This window comes from Leucoraja erinacea, chromosome 23, assembly GCF_028641065.1.
Source record: "Leucoraja erinacea ecotype New England chromosome 23, Leri_hhj_1, whole genome shotgun sequence".
Classification (NCBI taxonomy): Eukaryota; Metazoa; Chordata; class Chondrichthyes; order Rajiformes; family Rajidae; genus Leucoraja; species Leucoraja erinaceus.
The window spans coordinates 23493362-23514599 of NC_073399.1; the positions used below are offsets into that span (position 1 = coordinate 23493362).

At 43.0% G+C, this 21238-nt stretch overlaps 1 protein-coding gene across 1 annotated transcript in view; it reads right to left on the minus strand.

The window, feature by feature from the left end:
• spata20 (spermatogenesis associated 20) overlaps positions 1 to 21238 on the minus strand; it is a 338661-nt gene that overhangs the window by 227841 nt on the left and 89582 nt on the right. Inside the window, exons 12-13 of the mRNA XM_055654097.1 lie at positions 12742 to 12910; positions 9144 to 9352 (exon numbers count right to left, since the gene is read on the minus strand). Coding sequence (XP_055510072.1) covers positions 9144 to 9352; positions 12742 to 12910 — 378 coding nt within the window. The remainder of the gene's footprint in view (positions 1 to 9143; positions 9353 to 12741; positions 12911 to 21238) is intronic.

Consider the following 21238-nt stretch of genomic DNA (forward strand, 5'->3'; position numbering starts at 1 on the left):
AGGTTCCTCCAGCACTTTGATTTGTATCCAGAGAACCCTGGTTTTCACCCGGAGAATTGTGAATCTGTGGAATTATCTGCCACAGAAGACAGGGGAGGCCAATTCACTGGATGTTTCCAAGAGACAGTTAGATTTAGCTCTTAGGGCTAACAGAATCAAGGAATGTGGGAAAAAGGTGGAACAGGTTACTGATTTTGGATGATCAGCCATGATATATTTAATGTTGGTGCTAGCTCGAAGGGCCAAATGACCTACTCCTGCACCTATTTCTATGTTTTCTATGTCTATGTTTTCCATGTACCGTGGATAGCTAAAATCCCGGCATAGATTTCTGTGACAGTTGAAGAAGGGTCTCGACCTGAAATGTCACGCATTCCTTTTCTCCAGAGATGCTGCCTGACCTGCTGATTTACTCCAGTGGCACACCGAGCTTTGTTTTGTTTTGCACTATCTTGGGATTTTAATTTTTTGAACATTTTATGTGCTTGTTTATTATTTTATCTATTGAATATTGTGTTTACAAACCTGTTGTGCTGGAACAAAAAAAAATGTAATTGTTCCGTTTTGGTACACTATGACTACTGATTTTTGACCACTGATATTAGGCTATCAGACTGATAGCTCCCTCTTAGCACCTCCTTTCTGAAATAATCGGGTCATATTTGCTATCCTCAATTCTGCAGGATGAAAGATGTGAGATTCTCGGTGAGATTAGTTTTCAGTAGCCAAGCCAATTTAGCTCCTGGTCTGTGTCAAGTTAGCTAATCACAAATTGCAATACAGATTGAAATGCACAAGACACCTGTAACTGCTTGATGGGAATGTATTTATAGCAAGGTAGCACCAAAACTTCCACCCTTTCAGAACCTCATTACAAAGCAGTGAAAGTTTTCAGAAAGCCACATTGGTCACTGTTTTTTAGGCAGCTAACTAAAGGGGAAAAGCTTTACGGAATTTAGCTGGCAAACAAAAAAATTAGCTCATTGCAGTGAGTAATACAGATTTGAACTGTGTCCAGGAGGCGAGAAATGTAGTGTTTTACAGTTCAATTGTGTACATCCATCTTCCCAGTTTGACCTGGGTACGAAACTAATGGAAAATATCTAAATGTACGGAACTATTTCAAGAAGAGCCTCCCCAAACTCTACAGTGGGAAGCAGTTCGGGTGACAGGCACAATTAGTAAAGGTTGTTATCAGATGCCAGGATCACCCAGAACTTGATGGATTGCTTCAGGGACTGTTTTGCGGGTGGTGTTCCTTAAATTTGACATCTTCTTTTGTTTATTCCATCTCCCTCAAGATCGAATGATACTAGCAGTTGCAAAGATGAATGCCAAACTATTTAATGTCTAATATAATGCTAAACATTGATGAACATTTAAAACAATAAAAACCAGGCTTCTCATTTGAAAGTCTGTTATAAATCTGTTTTTTTGTTTTTTAATTTTTTTATAAGTCTCCTTAAATTCCCAAAGCATATTGTTTCAACATTTTGCCATCTTGCATTTTACATCCCCAGGAATCAGATTGGACTCCCCTGATCCCAAATGTTCTTCATTCAATATGTGGTTTCTTGCCAGGAATAACAGATATCTGTAGCAAAGTATAGATCTTGCTTAAGCAACTGCCTTATGAACAGAAAAATACATTACACTACAGCCTGTAGTGCAGTATTTGAAGAGAATAATGAGGTTTTTAGTAAAGGTCATAAAATGAACACATCACAACGTATAAACTGCCCAATGCATTTAAATTGAGCATTTCATGTAATTAAATGTGCTAGAAAACATTACACAAGGAGTTACAGTATAAAGCATTAAGCTGTATAAAGAGTACCAGTTTAGTTTTACTGACCTAACTGGGATGTTGACTTAAGAGGTTTTGTGAAGGAGAAAAAAAAGGTATCAGCCTAGATATTGTTGCCATGTAAATTAATATCACCTAAAACCCATCGAGATGTGTGTGTACACTGCACTTTCAGACATGTATTCTGGTATCTCCTTGATTGTAATCCAAACCATCCGCAGTGTTGTCAAACTGCAGGTAATCCATAACAGGAATTCACAAGCACAATTCGAGATGCATGAATTGTAGTGATCACTCACAACGTGGCAAGCATTTACAGCTGAGGCATTAGAGAACAGTGGTGTTGCCACCTCTCTATGAAAGAGTTAACCTTCTTGCAGGTATTTTCCAACAGCTGGTACTTTCATTGGTGTTTCATCCCACACAAACCCGACTTGCATCACTCATTGTCAATCTTTGAGGCCCCCCCAATGATGTCTTCAACTATCCACTTCCCAACTTCCACTATTGATCATGTTTTTAGTTTAGTATAGAAATACAGCATGGAAACCAGCCCACTGAGTCCATACTGACCATCGATCACCCGGTCACACTTGTTCTATGTTATCTCACTGTCTCATCCACTCCCTGCACACCAGGGGCAATTACCCTACAAACCCACGTCTTTGGGATGTGGGAAGAAACCACAGCATCCGGAAGAAACCCACGTAGTCACAGGGAGAACCATGCAAATACCACACACACCAGCACATGTGATCAGGATTGAACCCAGGTCTCGGGCTTAGTGATGCAGCAGCTCTACCAGCTGCTCCATCGTGCTCCCCAAAACTCAAATTTGAATTTTACTTCGGAGTCACGCGAGTAATACGTGAAGAACCCGTCCAGCACGCATGCGCGACATGAGCGTTCACGCAGTGCAACAGCGACGAATAGGAGTACGGGCGCTCCCGCTACAAGCTTGAAAGAACGGACCGTTAGGTAAGTACTTACCCACAGGTTCGAATTGCCAAACTTGCTCTTCTTTGTGCTCCAGGGGAAAACTGGAAAGAGCAAAGCAGCATAAAGGAAAATAGCCCCATTCGACTCCAGGGAAGGAGCATCCCATCAGTGGAGGGGGCAAGAGGCGGCACCTGGACCGCACACGCTGCGGTCCACAGACACGGGTACCGAGCCGAAGCCCAGTCCACTAGAGCTGCCTGACCAACAGCAGCGGACTGGAGGGAAATTAACATCAAATCGGCCGGTAATCCCTGCAACTCCGACAAGGAGACTCGCCGCCCGAGAACAGGCAGCCGCTTGAGCAAAGTTGGAAACCAATCATCAGGATGGAGACAGACACACGGAAGACGGATAGCCCGGCTCATTCAGAGAGCCGGCACTTCAAACTACCGCCCGAAAGCGAGAAAGTGCCTGTCTCCAAGCCTTAGACAAAGGTCATGGAGCAAAAAACTCCAGCGAGACTTGCCTCGGGAGCTGGGGCAAGCTCGCCAATATAATAATAATAATAATAATCTTATTTATATAGCACATTTTTAGTCAACTTGCATTGACCCCAAAGTGCTTCACATAATTACATTACATTTACACACAGGCAAAGGTGGGTGAAGTGTCTTGCCCCAAGGACACAACGACAGTATGCACTCCAAGCGGGATTCGAACTGGCTACCTTCCGGTCGCCAGCCGAACACTTAGCCCATTGCGCCATCTGTCGTCCCACAGGGAGCCAAGGGAGCACAAACACTCCCGCTCCAGTGCACTAACAGCACTGGCCATCTCCCTCATCAGAGGAGATCGATGGCGATCAGGGCTGGGCTGGTCAAGAAGAGGGGTCACTGGCTGAACAACATCGGGAGTAGGCTTGAGGTACAGGACCAGGAAGAGCTGCTGGATGTGAGATACCGCTACGTGGCTACACCACGAGCGAGATGGCCGTTACAGCCTAAACTGGCGGCCAGCTTACTACCTGTCTTTTCTAAAAACCTCCCCAAGACAGGTAGTCATGAGGCGTTGCACTTTATCACGCCTCCCCAAAATTACATCTGCTCGAAGTGCCTACCATTGTTGGGGGTACATTGAGCAGGGCATTTAAAAACCCAAAATCTTAATTTGCAATATTAATACCCCTGACGTCGGCTATCATTTCGCATGCTCATTCCAGAGGGGCAGGGTAGTATGGCAAAACACCTGACCCTACTGTTCAACACAGTATGCGATCCGCAACCTCTCGAAATAAGTCAGAAAACCTGCCCTCAACCTAAAAAATTCACAGGACTGTGAGAACGCTGACCTCACAACCACAGATCCTGCTATCTGGCAAAGTTACCAAACCAAGCCTAAAAACTGGACGAAGTGTCCAAGATATTCGGCATCATGAGGGCAGGACCTGGAATGAGCAAACCACACAAAACCAGACAGCAGTACCTCCATGCATCCACCAGTAGGCGTCTACTTTATGATACTGGTGAAAGCTCGGGGCCCGCATGCCAGTCCCCGCAAGCCTTTTCAGGACAGGGCCCAGAGCGGGCCCCATGGAAAATGCGCCTCCCCCCAACAACACCATCCCGACAGACAAGGAACCAGAAACCGAAGAAATGAGAACACTACTAAACAACAGTGGAGGTAGGCGAGTATGGTTCCTACCATCACATAAAAGGTGAAGGGTTTGTGCTAACAGGGGAGGGGGGGAACTGCACCTGGTTTTGGAAGCATGAAGAACTATCACACTTGGTAGTTATACCAAAAGTATTCAAGGACAAAAATTGAATTAAGAAAACTTGCCATCAGTTCAGCATGCACCCCAAAGGGGTTTTTCCATCCCACTAAAAAGGAAATATGAGGGACAAGCTGAATTGGAGAAGACATACAAAAGGGTCATAAAGAAGTCTAAATATGAACCTTTGGAACAGTATTAAATTTTCCAAAAAACCCAAAAGATGGTGAATGTCGCACCATCATTGACTTAACCACTTGAATATTTTCACCAGGTATACACACTTCAATGGAAAACTTTGTAACTGCCAAACGTGGATTTCCTTAGGATACTTTATGGTAAGCATCAACTTAAAAGATGCATACTATTCAGTACCCAATTATAAAGATCTTTGGAGATACCTAAAATTTACCTGGATGGGGTAACTATGGCAGTATAAATTATTGACTAATGGGCTAAATATGAGCCAAAACTGTTTTCCAGATATTCAAACCAGCCCTGACACTATTAAGGAAACATATTGTCATGGCATATCGCGATGATATTTAACGACAGACAAAAACCATGGAAATAGCTAAATCAGCAGCATTAGCTACTATAAACTTATTTAGCCTGAGCTCTGTCACACTATCCAGATAAATCTACGTTGACGCCATCCACAACTATGGGTTATCTGGTATTCAATAACTCAATCCACTTGTCTATAACATTGCCAAAAGGAGAGTCAGCCTTGTTAGGCACAAACCTAACAAATTAATGGTTAACAATCACCCAACCATTCGACAAAGTGGCAAGAGTAATTGGGAAATTAGTAGCCGCATTGCCAGTTACTTAACTTGGACCTTCCCATTATAGCTAAGGTGCTAGTATTTAAACAAAATATACCCATATCCAGAACAGGTGGTAACTGGACTAATCTGGAGTCGCATCACTACAGACACTGGACATAAAACCTAGTTGGAAATGTTGGGTGCGTTCTATGGGTTAAAAGCATATTGTTCGGCATGTTCGTTTATAAATTGACAATATCACAGTGGTGGCATATACTAAACCACATGGGCGGAATAAAATCGATATCATGTGACAAATTTGATTAACAATTTGGTAATGGTATGTCGTCAAACATATTTGACTATCAGCAACTTACCTACCAGGTGAGAGAAACACTGTGGCAGACATATTAAACCAAAGTATTTGCTGAAATTACAAAGCAATATGGAACACCAGATATCGATTTCTTTGTATTCCGATTGAATCACCACGTACCGATGTAGGTCGCATGGGAACCAGACCTTGAGGCAGCGGCAATGGATACATTCTCGCTGATCTGGGGGGGGGTATCTAATCTATATGGGTTTCTCCCCTCTTTCCACCTCATCAATCAGGTACTACGGCCTCATTAATCAGGTACTACGCAAAATACAGATGGACTCTGCTTCAGGTATTTTGATAGTACCCGACTGGCATGGTTCCCAGTGGTCCTCGACATGGTCATCGAAACCCCAATGACTTTCCCAGTAGACCAGACTTATTAACTCACCCGGTAGCAGGCATAAGCCACCCATGCCACGATAAAATTAAACTCCTGGGTTGCAGATTTTGAAAAGACCACTGCTGGGCCTGGGGTTGGCAGACAGCACTATCAACACGATGACAGCATCCACTGCATGTCCACAAGGAAACAATACTTGTCGAATATCAAGAAGTGGGAAAGATACTGTTCGAATACAGGAACTACATATTCAACTACTACAATAAACAATGTACTGGAATTGCTGGCAGGCCTTCACCACAATGAAGGACTCAGCTACATGGCCATTAACACAGCCAGAAGTGCTCTGTCAGGCACCAGGACAACAGGCCATAGGGTCCCAACCATGATCAAATTCATGAGAGACATGAGAGACATATTCAACTCTAATTCCCCAGATCTAGGTACACCCAAATCTGGGATGTCAGTGTGATCCTGACGTACCTTAGGGAATGGTCACCAGCCAGGTCCCTCACCCTGGAACAGCCTACCCTGAAGATGGTCATGCTGATGGCACTTGTCTCAGCACAAAGAGTCCAGTCCTTCCATCTACTACGATTGGACAATGGTTATAACACCAGACCGTGTCTCATTTACCATTCAGGGGCTGGTCAAACAGAGCAGACCAGGAACATCAAGTCCAGTCATGGAATTCCGGGCATACCCACCTGAACCACGGTTATGTGTCATGACCCACTTATTGAATTACATCGACACAACAAGAAATCCCCGAGGGAGAGGAAAAGTCTTATGGGTCAGCCACAAGAAACCTCATGGTGACGAGCCAAACTATCTCAAGATGGCTCAAGCAGGTACTGGGGGCTGCTGGAGTAAATACTAACGTGTACAAATCTCATTCCACCAGGGCAGCATCCACATCGGCGGCTAAGAGGATGGACGTGCCTATGGACCACATCCTGGCTACAGCTGGCTGGTCTAGGGAGAAAAACGTCCCAAATTTTTTTTTATAACAAACCACTGGCAGAACCTGTATCATTTGCAGAAAAAGTATGAGAATCTGCAAATATATAAATTAAGCCCAGGGGAGCATTTTGCTTTGTTATTGTTTAAATAACACCATTATTGTTTTTACAAACAGATCATGGTTGACTACGATAACATACTTCCTCCCTCGAATGACTTCGGCAGCGAGTGAAGTATGAACTGTTACACGGTTTGAAAACACAGAGCTTTAAAATCTTCACGTAGTCACTCACGTGACTCCGAAGTAAAATAGTAAGATTAAACGAGAACTTACCATTTTATGAGGAGTTACGATGAGGGATTACGTGCCCTCCGCTCCCACCCTCAATTATAGAGATCAACTGGTATTTAAGTTCTCCTTTTCTTTACTATGTTTATTTCAATTATTGTATCTTCTGTGATTCCACACCGCTGCTTTGAAGTATGTCGCGCATGCGTGCTGGACGGGTTTTTCACGTAATCCCTCATCGTAACTCCTCATAAAATACAGATCAAACTTCGAACTGGTAAGTTCTCGTTTAATCTTACTATTTATTACCATCTGCCATGGTGGAATTTGAACCTGAGTGAGAGGACTTTGCCCTGGTATCTAGATTACTAATTCAGTGATAATATCACTGCTTCCCTTCCTAGGGTCAGACCATTCCTCTCCAAGCCTGCCTCGAACACATTTCCAACTACTCCTTCTCAATACCTGCACCATCAAACCTAAGCCAAATCACACATCCTATCTTATCTCCCCAACTACTAGATTGTTCCCCCACTTCCCTGATGTCCTTCTATTCACAATGCTTCCCTTCCTTGATGCTGTCTTTTTCCACAATGCCTCTAAATAAATTCCAGGTCCAATCTAACCGTCCATACCCGGTCCGCCCCCATAACCACCAGCTCCCATTCCACTCTCTCCACACAACTTCCTACGGTCTATGTCCTGTCTGATCAACTGAACAAATTGTTTTTTTCTAGCTGGGGGAAGGCCTTTGAATGGGTTTACTCAAGAGGCCACCTTGTTGGGCATGATAGCCCTTCGAGATGGTGGTGGACAGAGGAAAAGGACAATGCCGGTGACCGAGCTTAACTCTTACACCCTCGGAGTCACTCGGAGTTGGCTGCGGGAGGAACCCCTTGGGCACGAATGCTGAGCGATGGCCGACGGAGGCAAAGGATAGCGCGTCCATAGACCAATGTTATGGAGGATTCAGAGTGGTCGAGTTAGCGGAGTGCGCCACTTTTAATTTCAGACTTGAAGGGTACAAGATGGTACCTAATACATGGCAACTCTTGTGCACCTACTCAGTATGGTCTCCTATCTTATACTCTTACACTTAGTATGATTGTGCCTAATTTATAATAGGATTGTCACTGAACTGTATGCCAAAATAGAATTTCAATGTACTTAGGTACACAAGACAGTAAAGTACTGTTGAACAATTGAAATGGCACCCTAGGCCTCAAGCACAATCACAACCTTGTCAGACTATCTCAGGCTCTAACGCAAAGCCACTCTACCCAGTCGTTACGAGCAGAGGAATTTTGTGGCTAGAAATCTAAGTGTTTAGGAAGAGATTTGGCTAATATTGGGAGGTAGCAGTTGTAGGCCTCAGATCAATGGTGGAATGGAGTGGATGGTTCACACATGTGAAGGGATATGAGCCCAACATGCGCAAATGGGACTAGCTTCGATGGTGTAACTTGGTCGGCATGGACGAGTTGGGCCGAAGGGCCTGCTTCCATGCTGAATGACATGCAGTCACAGCTGGGAGAGCAGAATGAGTAATCTGGGACAAGAGCAGACTGCAGAGACATTTGCCATCTGTTATACCATTTGATTTCTCGATTATGGAAATATTACAAATGTAAATTGGAATTTAACCAACCTAGATTAAAGTTGAATCATCAAGGAAATTATTCATGCAGTCTATATTATTACACACACATTCTTAAACTAATACAACCTCGTTATTTAATGGACAGATTAATTTTGGATGGCTACCCTTCACTGAATTCTCAACAGACACTTCTACTTTCTGAGCTTGGAGGAAGACAACGATGCATTGAAGCGACATGTCCCATCAAATACGGGAGAGATAAAGAGCTTTGGGAAATCTCACCTTCCTTAAGGCGAAGTAGTACAGAGGCATCATTGGCATCATCAGTGAAGTAGCCAAATTCCTTGGCATCCCAAAATAGTTCATCCTGCTTCTCCTGAAGCTTCACAGCCCATTCCAGCCACTGCTCCTCAAAGGAAGCTTCATACAGGTCCATCAGACTTCGAATAACAAATGCATAGTCATCCAGAAACCCACTGATGGGACTGGCTCTGAAAATAGATCAGAATTGGTACACATTAAGAATCACTAAATGATGTGCTTTTCCGGTGGCTTGCAAATCGCACTCCACAGTTAGTGGATCCCTTCAGACCTCTCCGAAAATCGATTCTGTAAATACCTTTTGCCAGCACCTCCCACATACTCCACCTCTGCCATTTAGAATGGGAAGAGCACCAAGTGAACAGGAACAACATCTCCTCCATTTTGCTCCACGTTATGCTCCATTCAGATTTGGATGAACAACATTATTCATCACCAGAGGGTCAAATTCAGGGCTTCTCTCTCTCTAAAGAGATTCTGGAGAACCCTCAGCACTCTAACTGCATCAAAAGAAGGTGGTTCACCCACCATCAAGGATGCACAATAACTGCCAGCATTATCACCATCCCCATACTCTGTCCAAAATAACTAATTGGAAGTATTAAGGATGTGTCCCACTTGCCGATTTTTTGGAGACTGTTGGCATAATTGACTGATGCATCAGGTCATCAAAAAAGTTGCGGCATTTCTCTCTCTTTCTATCTACATAAAAAAACACTAGAAGCAGAATTAATCGACATTTGAAAATTTTAATAATGTATGATTGATGTATATGAAATTTATTTTTTACTATAATATGTAACTATACTTTACCATAACATGTTTGCTTCTAATAAAAATTAAATTGCGGCATGACGACGTATTGACATGCAAAGTCTCCTCAAGTGTCGCAAAGAATGTTCAAAATCTTTTGGCGACCCTGGTATGTCAGTCAATAACGCCGGCAGTCGCCGAAAAAAACAGCAAGTGGGACAGGCCCTTTAACTGCCTCAGAGTTGTCTTGTCGCATCCGGGGCACTTTCTGTGGCGTGCAGCCAAATGAGTAAGCACACTGTCATTGCTAGCTTACTTCCAATGTAAACTTGAGTGATCATACAGTCATGTGGAAATTACAAACTGCCTTGAGTACATTGGGGATTGAATACAGAATTAGTTACGTAAGTGCAAGTTTACGTTAGTCACCTATTGCATAAGTCGACGAGTTCTGTACTCTCTTTCAGATTGTTTTCAAGTTGCATTCTCCCTTCAAACAAAAATTGCACATTGTGCGGGTTGTGACATTGTGTGTAAAACTCCTATCACAGCATAGTCCTACTGTGGAGCCATTGCTGCATCATTGTCTGGTTAATTCCAAACAAGCTTCCTGCAATCCAACCCTAAAATGGAACACATTCCTTCTGTTTTCTGTCCATTAACTAATCCAAGACTTGGGAGTGTACATAAACCTTGTGTTACTGGTGGAAGGAGCTCACTAACTCAAACAACCAGCCAATCTCCTGCCCCATCTGTGGAATAATTTATCATCCCCATATTGGCCGCATGGGCCACCTCAGTACTCCCAAAACAGATGTGAATACAGCTTTCATCAATCATGGGACTATCTAACCAGCACCATTCTCACCCCAAGATGATCCTAAAGAAATGTATGTCCAAAAGTACTTCTGAACTGATATCGATCTGAAATGCAAGATAGAATGACACCAAGTTTCAGCAAGACGTTGGGCATAACGATGATGATCATGGAAGAAAACATACTAGCCTAGCACATATGCATCAATAAGACTAGTCTCATTTTACCACCAGGAAGAAGGTATAAAATGAAAAATTGCTTCAGAAAAATAATTGCTCTGTATACATGTAGAAGCAAAGAACTGCAGGTGTGGGTTAATACACAAAAGGACACAAAGTGCTGGAGTAGCTCAGCAGGTTAGGCAGCATCTCTGGTGAACATGGACAGGTGGCGTTTTGGGTAGAAACTCTCTTCAGATTGATTGTGAGGAGGGGAGGAAGAAGAAAGTTGGAAAAGCGGACAAAGTGTGTCAGGTAATAAGTTGCCACAGGTGAAGGGGGGGGGTTGACAGGCAGATGTTTGGAACAAAGGTCAGAGATAAGAACAGAAGGTGTGAAACACATTTGAAGAGTTGTAGATTGTGACAGGGAAGGAAAGTAGCAGGAGGGTGGAGGGGGGGGGGGGGGGGGGGGGGGGGGGGGGGGGTGGTGGTGGTGGTGGAAGGGAAGTATACCCTAGCGGAATATGTGCTGTTCCAATTGGGTAGCTTACAACCCAACAGTTTAAATGTTGATTTCTGCAATTTTGGAGTCATCTGCAGGTTTACTAAGTTTATGTTTAATATTGTCATGTGTACCGAGGTACAGTAAAAAAGCTTTGTTTTGCATGCTATCCAATCAAATGAAAAATACAATATACAATCAAGCAAAATAGAAAGCTATTGAATGCAGAATATAGTTCTCAGTATTATAATGCAACAGTTCCAGAGACAAAATCAAATGTCCACAAAGAGGTTGAGGTGAATCAGACTCCACCCATGTCTATGGACAGACGATTCAGAAGTCTGAATAAAAAGGGGAAGAAGTTGATACTGAATCTGGTGAAGTAGGCTTTCTATATCCTCTTCCTGACATGAGCAGGGAGGAGGAGGAGGAATGACTTGGATGGGAAAGGTCTTTGATTATGTTGGCTGCTTTCTAGAGTAGTGTGAAGTGTAGATGGAATCAATGGTGGGGGTCTAATCTATTTAACGGGCTGAACTACATTCATGACTCTCAGCAATTTCTTGCATTCTTTGGTAGAGCTTTTCCCAACCCAAGCAGCAATGCAACCCAACAGAATGCTTTCTCATTGTCATCCAAATTGTTAACGTAGATAATAAACAACGATGGGCACAGCACTGACAACTGCAACACACCGCTGGTCATGGGCATCCAATCAGAAAAACAACTGTCCACAATTACCCTTTGACTCCTTCCCCCAAGTCAATTTTAAATCCAATTGGTTTTCTTGTGATCATACCTTCCAGACTCGCCTATCATGGGGGACCTTGTCAAAGGGCTGGCTGGAGTCTGTATAGACAATGTACACTGCCCTGCCCTCATCAATGCTCTCAATGACCTGTTCAAAACAGGTCTCTCAGGGTTGAATTCTAAGTATTGGAATGGAGTGATTCTACCTGAAGCTTGCAATGACGTAGCTTCTAACAATATGAGAAGTAGGCAGTTTGCCCTATTCCGCACGATCGTAGCTTACATATAATTAACTTCATATACTCACCTCTGTCTAATATCCCCTAATTACTCTCATGAGCATCGTTACTTGAACTAGGCCTCAAACATATGCAACTTTTTATGTGCAGGCTGTTCCCTAACCTGCTCTCAAAAAACTTGCCTCCAATAGAATCATGGAATCAGGCCTTTCTGCCCATCTCGACCATACCGATTATATGCCAGTCCCATTAAGGATTGTATTCCATGCACTGCGAATGTTAGCTATTGAGAAGAATATGTGAAGAGGTCAACCGTTTTCCTTTCAATGGTTACCTACCCTTGTTCCACAACACCTTCACTTCCACGGTAGCAGCTGCGGAGGAGCCGGCCAGTGTTCGAATCAAACATGTGCTCCTTCAGGAAGGTCGCTGCCTTGGTTGCCCGCAGAATGTAAGTTTTCTCCCCAAGAACTGCACCAGCTCGAGCAAATCCAGAGATCATGAGACCTGAGCAGAAATAATGAAAATCAAAGGTATAGGTGAGGGAAAAGGTGAATACAGAAGTGTTCTATTTCTGTCCTTTCCTAGTCTAAGATTCTAAACAATGAGACACAGTTAAACAATCAACTGCAAGAGATCGTATGGGCCTAGGGATATTTTCTTCATTGAAAAGAAAGTTAAAAGGAGATTTTAAAATGAAATGAAGAATGTATTGCAGAGAAAAATAGGTCCAATAGTCCTCACTGGCGGGAGACTGGTATACCAAAGGATATTACAACTGTAAAAGAACCAGAGGGGAAATAAAGACAGTAATTTTTATGGCCAAAATTCGCTGCCTGAAATTTATGCAGATACAAATTCAACTGTATCTTTCAAAAAGGAATTGGATATTTATCTAGCAAAAGAAAAATGTGCGGAGTTAAGGGAAAACAGTAGGCAGGGGAAGAACTTATTGGACATTGTTATATAAAGAGCAAGAAAGAGGCAACAGTTGCCGCTAGAGAAAGATGGAAGAGAAGTGTTAATGGGGAGTAAAGTTTTTCTGTCTCTTCCTTCGGGAGAATGCGACTCTTTCTGTCGTATCCCCCCTTCTCTGCCTCCGTCTGCGCTGAGGCCTAATGGCGGAGCTGGCGGCCTCTAACTGCGACCGACCTCGAGGCTCCGGAAGCAGAACCAGCCAGGACTTACCAACGTGAGGCTGGCCGAATTCGGTGCTGTGGCGGCGTTCCAGGGTTCTGGTGGCAGCGGCACAACTCGGGGCTGAGGCGGTGCTCCGGTGGCAGCGGCATGACTCGGGGCTGAGGCGGTGTTCCGGTGGCAGCGGCACAACTCGGGGCTGAGGCGGTGCTCCGGTGGCAGCGGCACGACTCGTGGCTGAGGCGGTGCTCCGGTGGCAGCGGCATGACTCGGTGCTGAGGCCGTGCTCCGATGGCTGAGGCGGCGTTCCGGCGGCGGCGACCTGAATCCGGGGCTCGGCCGCGGGCCAGTGGACGACATCGTCGGGTGCTCGCAGGTCACAGGTTGGTGACCTGTTTTTACGGAGCTTGAACCGGCCCGTTCGCGGAGCTTGGTTGAGCCGTGGGACTGAATTACCATCGCCCGGTGGAGTAACAACATCGGAGGCCTGGATCGCCTCAGCGCAGAGAGAGAATAAGGAGGGAAGAGACAGTGACTTTAAGACTTTTGCCTCCATCACAGTGAGGTGTCTGGTGAACTCACTGTGGTGGATGTTAATTTGTGTTTATTGTGTGTTTTGTTATTAATTATTAAAAGTGTGACTGCAGGCAACAAAATTTCGTTCAGACCGAATGGTCTCAATGACAAATAAAGGAATCTAATCTAATCTAAAGATATAGCAGAGGAGTTGAATAGCTTTTTTGCATCAATCTTCACAGCAATGTGCCTGAAATTCAAGAGAGTCAGGGGATGGAAGTTAGTGGGGTGACTATTACTAGGTGCTTGGGAAGCTGAAAGGGCTGAAGGTGGATAAGTCACCTGGGATGGACTAGTGTTCCGAAAGCGGTGGTTTTAGAGATTGTGGAGAAATTGATAATGATATTTCAGGAATCACTAGAATCAGGAGTGGACCCAGATGGTTGGAAAATTGCCAATATTACCCCGCTGCACAAAAAGGGAGCAAGGCAGAATAGTGGGAACTATAGGCCGGTTAGTCTGACCAGTGGTTGGTAAGATTTTAGAACCCATTATAAAGGATGAGATTACGGAGTACCTAGAAGTTCATGATAAAATAGGCCAAAATCAGCATTGTATAAGGGTGGTGTTGCTTGACAAATTTGCTGGAATTCTTTGAAGAAATAAATAGCAGGACAGACGAAGGAGAGTCAGTAGATGTAGTTTACTTACGGTAGATTGTCAGAAAGCCTTTGATAAGGTGCCACGCATTAGGCTGCTTAGGAAGATGCGAGCTCACGCTATCGAAGGGCAGATACTAGAATGGATAGCAGGTTGGCTGGATGGCAGAAGACAAAGAGTGGCAATAAAGGGGGCTTTTTCTGGTTGGCTGCCAGTAACTAGTGGAGTTCCGCAAGGGTCGGTGCTGGGACCGTTACTCTTCACGTTGTACATTAATGATTTGGACGAGAGGATTGGGGCAAATTTGCGGATGATACAAAAATAGGTGGAGCATGCAGGTAGTGTAGAGAAAGCAGGAACTCTGCAGAAGGACTTGGGCAGGTTGGGAGAGTGGACAGAGAAGTGGCAGATGGAATATAATGTAGCAAAGTGTGGAGTCATGCATTTTGATCGTAGGAATAAAGGTGTAGACTATTTTCTAAATGGGATGCGTATACAGAAATAGGAAGTGCATAGGGACTTGGTCGTGCTGGTGCAGGATTCCCAAAAGGTTAATCTGCGTTGAATCAGTAGTTAAGAAAGCAAACTCAATGCTAGCATTTGTTTCAAGAGGGCTTGTATACAAAAACAGAGATATAATGTTGAGGCTCTGTAAGGCCACATTTAGAATATTGTGAGCAATTCTGGGCACCATATCTGAGGAAGGATGTGCTGGCTCTGGAGAGGGTCCAGAGGAGGCTTACAAGAATAATCCCAGGAATGAGTAGGTTAACCAATGATGAGCGTTTGTCAGCATTGGGCCTGTACTTGCAGGAGTTTAGAAGAATGAGGGGGGACCTCATTGAAACATACAGAATAGTGAAAGGCTTGAATAGAGTGGATGTGGAGAAAATGTTTCCACTTGTGGGAGAATCCAGGACTAGAGGTCATAACCTCAGAATTGAAGGACGTTGTTTTAGGAAGGAGATGAGGATAAATTTATTTTGTCAGAGAGTGGTGAATCTGTGGAATTCTTTGCCACAGGAGGCTGTGGAGGCCAAGTGCGTGGATATTTTTAAGGTAAAGATAGATTCTTGATTAGTACAGGTGTCGGAGGTTATGGGGAGAAGGCAGGAGAATGGGGTTAGGAGGGAGAGATAGAACAGCCATGATTGAATGGCGGAGTAGGCTTGATGAGCCGAATGGCCTATTTCTACTCCTATTCCTTATGACCTTATGACAAAAAAACGCATTAAGAGGCACAGGTGCTGGACAAATTCCTGCTCTGCAGTATGGCTCAATGGTTTAATTTCCTTCTGCTCAGCCCCATCAGACTTCATAACATCAACTCTTTTCCTTAACCCATGAACCTTTTACATTTGACAAGAGCAATAATAAATCTGGACTCATCTTGTTGCTCTGTCACTCTCTTCTCCTAGAGCTTAGGTCAGGAGTCGGCAACCTATGCCCCCCGGGCCGAATGCGGCCCGTAACCCGAAATCATCCGGACCGCAGGCGGATTTCTTTCCCCGTAATCATCCGGCCCACCATGCGCCCGCCCCGAGCGCGGCCGAGCTCTGGATGTACCGCATCCTGCGCAAAGCCGCCAGCACAGCCGCACACCTTCTGTGAACACATTTAAGAAAGAACTGCAGATGCTGGAAAAATCGAAGGTAGACAAAAATGCTGGAAAAACTCAGCGGGTGAGACATGCAAGGATTGCATGAGGCTGCCTCAGCCACTGAGTTTCTCCAGCATTTTTGTCTACCTTCTGAGAACACGTGATTTGATGCCTGCCATCCGGGGCGGGATGGGGGCGGAATCCATGTGTACACGTGATAGATGTGGTCCACCATCCTCTCACAGACATGCGTCCCGGCCCCTATGCAGAACAAGGTTGCCGATCCCTGGCTTATATTATATTATGAACCCTGTCAGAAAGCTTCAGATTATAACAAGTTATTAGACCTACTCAGAACTTGCAAGAAAGTATTTTTTGTGCAATGAAGGCTTGACAGGTAAAAGCTGTGCCTGTAAAGGAGGTGCCCAGAAATCCATTATGTAAGAGTGAATAGAAGAGAGGCGTACAACATGCTGCTACAACATAGCAATTTACAATGCGCCACTGACCAGAGATGAGTTCTAAGCAAGGGACTCGGCAATGACAAGTAAGGTCAGAACAAGCAAAATATTGTGAGGACATTGAAAATGTGAAATTAAAAACTTAATATACTGAAAATGGACAGCAAGTCAGACAAAATCAGTGCCGTGTGTTGGGGGAGCAGATCGTACACGGCCTGACTGCTGCCCACGCTCACTCCCCACATTTTTCCCACGGCCAAACATACATTCTGCCAGGAGATTGATCAATCTGGATGTTTGAATTCTACTGCCATGCTTCATGCTGTTAAATGTCATCTTAAATGCCAGTGATAACTAAGGGCATTAAGATTTCATGTAGATTTAAATATTTTGTAAGTGCAAAGTAAAAATATAAATTTACTTCAAAAACCTAAACTATCTATCTTTTCTATATATATATATTAGTAAAACTCTCATCTTGTTTGTTTGTTTCTATATTTGTTTGTTTCTATGCCGGTTTGTACCTACCTATATTTGCACAAAAACGGTACACCATAGCGCTACAATTTTTGGCCCACCTTACTCACCATTGTCCTTTGATGCCAATTAAACAAGTTTCGTTCAGATTTATGTCATATTTTACAAGTTATTGGCATTTTAAACTTTACAAAAACAACTTTAAAAATTTGCACTGCCCATCAGCAGTGTTCCACCCCACAATAACATCACAATGGGATCTCATTTACATTTAAAAAAAACTGTTTTAAAAAACACAGCAGCATTCCACCTCACAATGATGTCACAATGGGATCCCGAATTTCATTTATATTGTCATTTGTACCTTCCAACTCATGAATCTCTTTTATAAAGAAACATACGAAGACTGACACATAATTATGTCGCATATTTCTCCATATTTAGTGTTCAGATTGACGAAAATAAGTAAACCGATAGGAGTTTGTCAGCTTCACCCCGTTTTGGAAATAGGACAGCAAGTAACTTAAGCAAACGCCCTTCTCTAATGTAATACTATGTAAAAGCAAAAGTGAGAAAATACATTTGACATCTGAAGGAACTGCAGCAGGGAATTCCCAGTTAGGCAATTGCATTTTGTTCAATTTTCAACAACATCAGCAGTGTTGTAAGGTATCATCAACTGTGCTATTAAATGTCATTTACCACTTTGCACTACATTAACCTCCTTAAACATTCATTTACTCCACCGTGATGTGGTCTTTGATAGGGTTTATGGAATTATGTGGATCGACAGCATTAATGCAAATAAGAACTCGTCTTCAGAAAAAAACTGTCCAAATGTAAACTATCAACAGTAGCTAATTTTGAAATTGATAAGATGTTTTGTAAACAAATAATATTGTTTACAGAGAGACAGGCTACTCTTGTAGCAGGAGGCTGGCTACTCAACAACTATGGTTTGCAAATTGACATAACCACAAGATATTCTCATCTGCATCAGCCAAATATAAGACCAGAGGACAATGTCAATTGGCCTGCCTTATACCAGACATCTTCAGCTAAGTTATTTTGCACCATTGTGATTGAGATCCAGAACATTTTCAGACTGGACTTATTTTGTCCTTAGTCATAAGCATCTTTGCTGTATCAATAATTGGAATATTTGTGTGCCTGGTTTTGTATGCTCACTCACTAATTGTAGGTGTATAGTGCTCAAAAGCATTAAGACCACACAGGTGAATTACTTGGCCCTAGCTAAGGTGTCCGAACATCTAATGGTGCACATCCAATGGCAGATCCACGCCTTCATCAAACGATTAGCTTCACCCGCTGAGTTCCTCCAGCATTTTTGTCTAACTTCAATTTTTCCAACATCTGCAGTTTTTTCTTAAAGATCTTATGGTGTCTTGTTAGTACAGTGTGCTCTTGTTGTAAATGTGTAATTCAATTGAACTATTTGTTGGACTCAAAAAATAGAAGTAAACATTGTCATTATAGCTATTAAATCTGTAATGAAACACCTATCGTTAGCTTTGTTCTTAACGGTGTAAAAACTAAATGTACTATAAGTTCCTGGAGATCCCACTAAGAGTATCTGCAAGAGAATGCCTTCTTGTTGTGATGAATAATAGACTTTTGCATCCATAACTTCCAGTCTCCAGTAACTCAGTTAGTCACTATCCTACCAACAAGTAAAAACATTTCCAACTGCAAACTGAAAAAATAAAGAAGATCTAAGCAATCAATCTTAGGACCACAGCACATACTTGCTTTTTGAAATGTGCATCTTGGAACCTTATTAAGTTCTCTATTGAGATTTCCAGAATAACTCTAATCACTGGATTTCATATCAAACCAAACGTTCACCAGATTATTTTAATATGATTACAATGCGTCAATTTGTGTGCTTCTCTCATACTGTCTTTGCATTTGAATACATTGATGCAGTATAGTTAGACCTACTTGGCTCAGTTGACAAAGCATACCGAACCATACAGGCTACAAGGTACTGTACAATCAGGTCCTCATAGTCTCTGAGTATACCAAGGGTGTTAAAGTTGGGACGATGGAGTAGTAATAGAGGTAGTATATCTAATCAACCATATCACTTCTAATTTACTATCCAATATCAATTTGTCCATGATTAGGCATCAAACAGAGACAAGATGAAGTCAATGTTTAAATGAAACCATGACAGATCATGGGACGGCACGGCACGACATAGCGGTAGAGTTTCTACCTTACAGCGCCAGAGACCCGGGTTAAATCCTGACTACGGGTGCTTGTCTGCATGGAGTTTGAACGTTCTCCCCGTGACCTGCGTGAGTTTTCACCAGGAGCTCCGGTTTTCTCCTACACTCCAAAGACATACAGGTTTGTAGGTTAATTGGCTTGGTATAATTGTAAATTGCCCCTAGTACGTGAAGGATAGTGTTAATGTGTGGGGATCGCTGATCAGCGCGGACTCTGTGGATCGAAGGGCCTGTTTCCATGCTGTAATTCTATACTAAATAAACTAAGCTTATTCTTAATAGAATTTCATCCTACATATGAAGAATGTGGTAGTTAGAGCCTGACCTATTTCCATGGAACAGCTTTGTCCCACTGTTCCATCAGAAGATAGTATATTGGAAGAGACTGGGGCAGTAAATACCCGAGGCACCATTAACAAACCCCCTCTCGTCAGCTCATGCTCCTATTGTAGGATCTTTCTATGCGCAAAATGGCTCTCATTCATTGTATTTGGTGTTTCAAGAAGTTTCTGAGAAATATGATAAGGAACTGTCCAAATTACATTTATTCAATGAGTATAACTGACAGCAGGACAAGTGAAAATCTGCAGGATTGGCAATAATGCGAATGATTACAGAGACAAAATCTGGTGATGCTACCTTTAAAATAAAAATATAGGCTTCTTTCCAAATTGACAACACATTGTTTTCACACTGAATCAGGCTTCGAAAATATATAATTAGCAACAAGCAGTGCTGTACAGAACAAAATCTAGTGTGATGTTATCAGGCACGTAACCCTTCACCCTTTGGTTCCCGATATACAAATCTCAAAGTCTCTTTGCTAATTATTTCCAAAATATTAATAGGCCCCTGGGGCAATCCAAAGCACAGAATCATAGCAGCAATAAGAAGTCATTAATGAGGGCTGGGAGTCATACAAAAAATTAACCAGAGGACAGCTAGAAATTAGTAGCAGGCAGGCTACGAATAGAGTATGAGAATCACATATTTTTAACGTATGTTGCTTAGAGGGCACCACAAATTGAATTACATGCTGGCGGGCTTGTTGGATCAGCAGTTAACAGAGTGTTTAATTCAACAACAAAGCGGGGTCCCAACGTGGATTACAGGCGATGAAGTACTTTTGAAGGGTAGTCAGCGCTGTAACCAAAAAAAACACAGCATTCAACTTGCACACACAATGCTTCCACATATATCAGTGTGAAAGCAACTGGATAGCTTGGTTTAGAAGTACTTTTCAAAGGCAAATGCTGGCCAGTTTGTTGGTGAAAATTCCCACGTGCTTCTTTCAAATGGTACTCTATGATTCAAGAGAGCAAACAGTGTCTCACTTTATTCCTAGCAGAATATGGCACGCCTCTCAGGGTAGCACTACTCAATACAGCAGTGTCCTCCCAAACATTTTGTCCCAATACTTGAAGTGTGATCTGAACCCACAACCTTTTGGCGAAGAGTGTTACCAATATTGCCATGGCTTTCACTTCCAAGAATGCTTGCACCTCCATATTTCCCCCAGTTTTTCTTTTTTTCCCTCTCAGTTTTCCAGCAATGGTAGGATTTTACATTACAAATAATTGGAGCAATCTCTGGGGTAGGGGCATGCAGACAAAAATCTATTTTTTCAGCAATTTGTTGATTCCTTTTGGAAACTCCTAAGTAATTGCATGTATCAGGTGAATAGAGGAATGGGCTGGGCTGCCTATAGTCAAACAACCCAAAATTCCCATGA